We start from the raw sequence: 7,500 nt of genomic DNA, 5'->3' as shown, positions 1-7,500 counted from the left end.
ATGGGGGGGACCTCGGGTTTTTAGGATAATGAAATTGAACAGCCTACTGAAATATAAAATTCATTTTATGAACTTATATTTTCCTGAAATATTTATTAAATAATTGTTTTTAAAATATGTTTGCATGGATTCTACTTTTTAAATATATACGTATATTTTAAAATCTCACGTACCCCCTGGATTGCCTTCATGTACCCCCAGGGGTACGCGTACCCCCATTTGAGAACCACTGCTTTGGGGGCCTTTAGGGGTCTTTAGGCTCTTACTCCAAACAAGTGAATGTCAAGGTAACATTTAAAACACATTTTTAATTTAATGATAATTAGCTAGATAACATTACTGATATCAGTTGAAATGGATGTTTTCATCTCAGGTTAGTTTGCAACAATACTCAAGTTTGACTGAAGTCCTTAGCGACAATGCTAGCCATATTCCTACATTCCATATTCATAACTGTTTTTTTCCTGTGCTAATGTTAGTTAGCTAGCTAGCTCAGTTAACGGGTAAATTGAATTATTTATTCTGTGTCCATTAATTCTATGTGGTGGTAAGTAAGCACCACAGAGGTTAAAGGTTAGAGGTGAAAGGTTAAAAGTTAGAGGTGAGAGGTTTGGTGAGAAGGTAGGGGGAAAGATTGTCAAGGTGGAGCAAGATACTTGGAGGGGGGGGGGGGGGTGTCAAAATCCCCCATTTATGCAGAGCAGAGGCAGTCTCCGCATAAAGGAGGATTTTGACCCCCACCTTGTGCAATCCGATACTTCATCAGAAGCCACTTCCGGGAATCCGGAAAACACAGGGGGGGGGGGGGGGTCAAAATCCCCCATTTATGCAGAGCAGAGGCAGCGACTGTTCCATTGAAGTCTATGGCCTCTGCTCCGCATAAAGGAGGATTTTGACCCCCACCTTGTGCAATCCGGTGTGTGGCTTCTGATGAACTATCTTGCTCCGCCTTCACAATCTTTGGTAGGGGTGAAAGTTCAGGGGTGAAAGTTCAGGGGTTGGAATGTGCGACGGACAGTACCTTAGCGAAGGCCTTCTGATTGTCGTACTTGAGCTGCAGTGGACACACGTAGAGCTGGTTCCTGCACACGGTGAACGGGTGGTGGAGCTTGGCCTCCTCCGGCATGAACTCCATCATCTCCACGGAGACGCGCTCACACTTCTCATCAAAGGGCTTGATGGGAAGGTAGGAGGAGCTGACGGAGTCTGAGAGAGCAGGTGCAGGTGGAGCTTAGTTTGGATTTGTTTTGTCTGAGAGAGCAGGTGCAGGTGGAGCTTAGTTTGGATTTGTTTTGTCTGAGAGAGCAGGTGCAGGTGGAGCTTAGTTTGGATTTGTTTTGTCTGAGAGAGCAGGTGCAGGTGGAGCTTAGTTTGGATTTGTGTGTGCGTGTGTTAGTGGGTAAAGCATGATAGACAAACAGTAGAGAAAGGCACGCTAACACTAACAGATCATTATAGCCTGATCACACACACTAGCAGATCATTATAGCCTGATCACACGCTAACACTAGCAGATCATTATAGCCTGATCATATGCTAACACTAGCAGATCTTTAGCCTGATCATCACACGTTAACGCTAACACTAGCAGATCATTATAGCCTGTAGCCTGATCATCAAATGCTAACACTAGCAGACTTTTAGCCTCATCACACGCTAACACTAGCAGATCATTATAGCCTGATCACAAGCTAACACTAGCAGACTTTTAGCATGCTCACATGCTAACACTAGCAGACTTTTAGCCTAATCACACGCTAACACTAGCAGATCATTTTAGCCTAATCACACGCTAACACTAACACTAGCAGGTCATTATAGCCTAATCACACGCTAACACTAACACTAGCAGATCATTATATCCTGATCACATGCTAACACTAGCAGACTTTTAGCCTGATGGCACGATATCATTAGCAGATCATTATAGCCTGATTACAAGCTAACACTAGCAGACTTTTAGCATGATCACACGCTAACACTAGCAGATCATTTTAGCCTAATCACACGCTAACACTAACACTAGCAGGTCATTGATCACATGCTAACACTAGCAGGTCATTAGTCTGATCATATGCTAGCATGAGTAGATTGCTGACCTGACCTCATGATATTATTATTAGATTGCTGACCTGACCACATGACCTGACCACCATCAACAGATCTCTTATCTATTCTCGACATCGCAGACACAACATTTCCTCTTAACATAGATAGATAGATAGATAGATAGATAGATAGATTTTTAGATAGATAGTTTACGGGCTGCACTCACACCAAACCATCTGGCTGTATTTGATCCTTTAGAATGTCAGAATTATTCTGATGAGCTAGATACAACGCAGCTGGATTGAGTGTTCCTTCCCCTCCTAAAATGTCATAGAACTATTCTGATGAGCTAGATACAACGGCAAAACAGCTAGATTGAGTGGAAGCTGCTACAAACTGACAGCTGACTCATAGAAAAGTGACCCAAATAAATGGCCAAATATTCAGTCACTTTTCAGTCACGTCACGTCACTTTTCAGTCGTCCATGAGATTTGCTCTCACCCTCTCCAATCTCACAGTCTACAAGCTATTTTAGCTGATCACACACTACACACACTAGCTGTTCACATGCTACATACACTACACACGCTACACACACTAGCTGTTCACACACTACACAAACTAGCTGTTCACACACTACACACGCTACACACACTAGCTGTTATGGTTCACCCTTTATCACGACATCCCGTTATTACGACAACCCTCTATTACGACATACCGTTATTACGAAATGCCTCTATTTAGACATGCCCCTACTCCGATTTTTTTTAGTACCGCTATTCTGACATTACCAATCCTCATTTTCAATTTATCTCTGCAGTTCCTGTATCCTATCAAATTCCAACCTCCTAGATGCATGGATGAGCTGTAGCAAAGCCCTTTTAGGCAAGTCCCTCCACTCGGCGGCCATTTGACAACGCTTTTTGGGCGCTCGTCGGGCATCCATTTCGGCAGAAATGCGCATGCGCAAGGCTTCGCGACACCAATCTTGCTCCAGTGGCGAGATCACAACACATGATTGGCACAATGTCTTCACAACACACCATATGATTGGCTCAATGTATTCACATGTCGACGTTTTGCCGAGGAATGGGTGGGATATGTGTAGACAACGGCCATATTGGCGTGACAAACTAGCCCCATGCACTTCTATGGAGTATTTTTTGAGTGCTGTGTCTCCACATTAGAAAGTCTCTGGCTGTAGTCATGTCATCTGCACCTGCAGCTACATCAACAATCCACCCGCCATCCACTCCAAACAAAGCTTTTCCCAATAATTGATATCGACACACATTTCAGTCAAAACCTTAGGTGATTTTGAACTGGCCATGTGAATAAATGTTACACATTATGTAAAACACAAGTAGCTCTGCTCATTTTATTCTCTAAGCTCTCAGGGGAAAACGGTCGAAAACTCCATGCATCAAACAAACTCTGTGCATGCAGGCTACCTATATTAATTAATTAATGGCCGTCAATCAATTGCGCAAAGACGGGTGGAATTCTTACGCTCCAGTAGCCTAAACCACTTCAGTGAACGTTCAAATAACCCCCAGAGTTCAGTGTCCATCAAGATGTTCAAACTGGATGTGTGATATATTCAAGTTGCTTATTTATATTGCATTTTAGAGGACAATGATAAAGCCATGTGCAACACATTCTGGCTTGCCAGCAGGTTGGATAAACTCAATTTACTACACAATAATGTAGGCTAGGCCTATATCTTTTATATGTCATGCGTGCAGTTGTTGAATTGCACATAACATGTCTGCATATTTATTTAGTCTTCTTTCTCTCGACTCTAGGCTAGCACATGCATCATGGCCCTATAATTGTGCAAAGACAGACGGGATATCTGAAGCTCCTTTTACAGTAAACCACTTCACAACGAACGTTCAAATAACCCCCAGAGTTCAGTGCATCAGTCCCAACATTTAGAAAAATAATCGAAAAGTCCAAGCGTAAATTGGGTGTGTTTTGATTTTGAGAGAGACTGTAGAAGGGCCGTATGTCTCACAGCAACTGCGATAACCTTGTTTCTTGAAGGCTATCCTTACCTAACCTGACCCTCGCCAGATGAATTTCGTTCCGCTTAGCTCCGCCTAGCTTCACTCACATCCATCTGGGACCTCTTCCATTGAAAGTGATTTCTGCAACCGACTTTATGGTTCAGCCAATCAGGACGCAGGGCGGGAGTTTCATAGATGTGACGTAGTGAAGAAGCGACCGTGAGACTGTTATCAGCGTCACGGGTTGGCTTTGATGTGAGTGGTTGAAGTAGCACGTCAATAGATGACGGACAAGTGGCTTATTCAATCATATGCAAGCATTTTTTGATTAGGCCCAGCCTTCTGAAACACCATTCCAATGGATCGGTTCCAGATGGATGAGTGGAGCTAGGCGGAGCGAAATTCATCTGGCAAGGGTCATGTTAATCCTTACCTCCAAATATCCACATCTAATGAGGGTCGGCAACTATCCAATACCCAATACTATTTGCAATACCCTCGATATACATATTGTTGGAAAGCGTAGTTCATGGCCGTTCGTGTGAGTACAATAACTTAATTTTGTACATTTTACCAAAACGACTGTTTTCGCCTTGCAGGGTCACAATTCATTCGTTGTCTTCATCTTTTTATTCAAAACAATTAGGTCTAATTACCACCAGACACAAATAATCATCACCTAGGTTAAATCCTCTCTCTCTCTCTCTCTCTCTCTCTCTCTCTCTCTCTCCAAAATCTCTTCCTCTGAGATGCACGCGCTATAGGCTATAATTTAGGCTACCCGACATTTCAAATGTGACTCTCTAATCAACTTGTTTTAGCTCTTTAACACGGAAAATACACTGTTCAACGGAGTTGGTGTGTGTGAGGCGCACTCTTAAAGACGCAACTAACCTTTCTGTTTCATTCGGTTAAAGTTCTTGTGCGTAGCCTAGTCTATTATAGGCTAGAATCCAATCCTGTCAATGCCCCTGCTATTTATCAATGTAGCCTTTTATAGTTTTTTTGCCATGAATCGTCTGAGCTGTGATGAAATTGTGTGTTGTTTAAAGTTGGGACGATTAGGCTACTGTAGGCCTAGGCCATACTGCCCATTTTGGAATAAAAAAATAAAGGCCCACCGTAGGCCTACTTCGCAAAAGCCCACTCTGTTCAAAAGTCCTGGCTACGCCACTGTTAATGATCTTGTGTCGGAATGGCAGGACGTTTGAAAAAAGGTCAAGTGTCGCTACTCCGACAAAAAAAAAAATGTCGCAGTAGTGGGACGCCTGAAAATGAATGTTAATGCCGCCACTTCGACAATTAGACGCCAATGTCTAAGTAGCGGCATGTCGGAATAGCTGCATGTAACCGAAGCTGTTCACACACTACACACACAGGACACACACCACACACTACACACGCTACACACACTACACACACTAGCTATTCACACACTACACACACTACACACACACAATACACGCTACACACACTGCACACACTACACACTAGCTGTTCACACACTGCAAACACTACACACACTAGCTGATCACACACTACACACACTAGCTCGTCACACACTACACACACTGCACACACTACACACACTAGCTAATCACACACTACACACACTACACACACTAGCTGATCAGACACTACACACACTGGCTGATCACACACTACACACACTGCACACACTACACACACTACACACACTAGCTGATCACACACTACACACACTACACACACTAGCTGATCACACACTACACACACTAGCTGTTCACACACTACACACACTAGCTGATCACACGCTACTCACACTAGCTGTTCACACACTACACACACTACACACACTACACACTACACACACTAGCTAATCACACACTGCACACACTAGCTGTTCACACACTAACAGAGGCACACTTTAGGGGCAGCCGTGGCCTACTGGTTATAGCTTCAGACTTGTAACCGGAGGGTTGCCGGTTCGAACCCCTACCAGTAGGCACGGCTGAAGTGCCCTTGAGCAAGGCACACACGATCACACACTAACTGAGAGAGAAAAGGTCACACACTTGAATGGTCTGGCGGGACACACTCGATGGTGACGTTCAGCTGTCCTGGGATGACCTGCAGTTTGCTGCTCTTCTCTGGCCTAGAGGAAGATGACAGCACACCATGCATTACAAGAATACACACACACAAACAAATACACATGCACAAATGCACACACATACACACACACCACTAAAATGAGAAGACAGCACATCATTAATCACAAACACAAACGCACCTACACACACACAACAACAAACACACGCTCATGTACACACCCACACACATAAACAACACTCATATGAGAAGACAGCACACTATTACAGTTTTTTTCAATCGCTAACAAGCGCTTACCCATACTTCAGATACTTTTTGTAAACTCTTAACACAGACTCGCACCTACAAAACACAATGGGCCAAATGGATAACATCTGTCATAGGACATATTGGACTCCTCAGAAAAGGTTCATAACAAAAGCCATTCCAAGTCCCCACTGCACTTTCTGTAAACCAGAACAAACTGGAACCTTTCTACACATGGTATGGGAATGTGAAGAAGTACAGGAATTTTGGCACAACATAGCAGAGACCATAGGTGACTTAATAGGCCGTCCAATTCCTGTTGACCCCATTGTATGGTTATTGAATGATGATTCCAAACTTCAACTGTTTGAAAAACAGAGGAAAATCTGGCTTGCGGGGTCAACCGCGGCCAAGAAAATGATCGTGCAGAGATGGTTGCCACCACACTCACTTTCTATGCAGCAGTGGCTGGCTTATTTCTTGGACATTGTCCTACTTGAACTTTCTACAGCAAGAATAAACAAGGCAAAACGGAGAAGCATTAACCAATGGAAAGACGCGGCTGAGCAGATCTCTGATATGTAGAACTCTATTGACAAGGTACCAGGTGATACTTCTGTAGAGACTGATTAGACATGGTGTGATGTATGTGGGGAAACCTAGTTCTGTGTTCATATACTGTATCATTCGATGTGATTAAGGAACTTATTACAAAAAGACGTCAATATACTCCACTTGTACAGGAAGATTTTGTAAACGTAAAACACAAAAAGAAAATATTTGTAAGTGTTGAATATTACAATTGATGTCAATAAAAAATTGATCACAAAAAAAATTACTGTATCTAATCTCTGCGATCTTCAGGGTTAGGCCACATGTTTTAATCAACATCGCATTGATTACATGGTCAATGATAGTGGCACGAATTTCATTACTGACAACTGTTCGTGCCACCACCACGCATTCTTACACCTTTACCTTGCCCTCTTCTTTGGGCCTGCTCTTCTCCCTGACCCTGCTCCTCTCCCTGCTCCTGCTCTTCTCCCCTCTCACTGCTCCTGCACCTCTCACTGCTCCTGCACCTCTCACTGCTCCTGCACC

At 43.4% G+C, this 7,500-nt stretch overlaps 1 protein-coding gene across 3 annotated transcripts in view; it reads right to left on the bottom strand.

The window, feature by feature from the left end:
- The window catches only part of dock11 (dedicator of cytokinesis 11), a 167,420-nt gene that overhangs the window by 111,984 nt on the left and 47,936 nt on the right, over positions 1–7,500 (bottom strand). For all 3 annotated transcript variants that reach the window (XM_042069980.1, XM_042069977.1, XM_042069978.1), the window contains exons 16-17: positions 6,117–6,196; positions 1,022–1,206 (exon numbers count right to left, since the gene is read on the bottom strand). In XM_042069980.1, coding sequence (XP_041925914.1) covers positions 1,022–1,206; positions 6,117–6,196 — 265 coding nt within the window. The remainder of the gene's footprint in view (positions 1–1,021; positions 1,207–6,116; positions 6,197–7,500) is intronic.

Source organism: Alosa sapidissima, chromosome 18, assembly GCF_018492685.1.
Source record: "Alosa sapidissima isolate fAloSap1 chromosome 18, fAloSap1.pri, whole genome shotgun sequence".
In the NCBI taxonomy this organism is placed as follows: domain Eukaryota; kingdom Metazoa; phylum Chordata; class Actinopteri; order Clupeiformes; family Clupeidae; genus Alosa; species Alosa sapidissima.
This window is presented reverse-complemented; position numbering and strand designations above follow the sequence as displayed.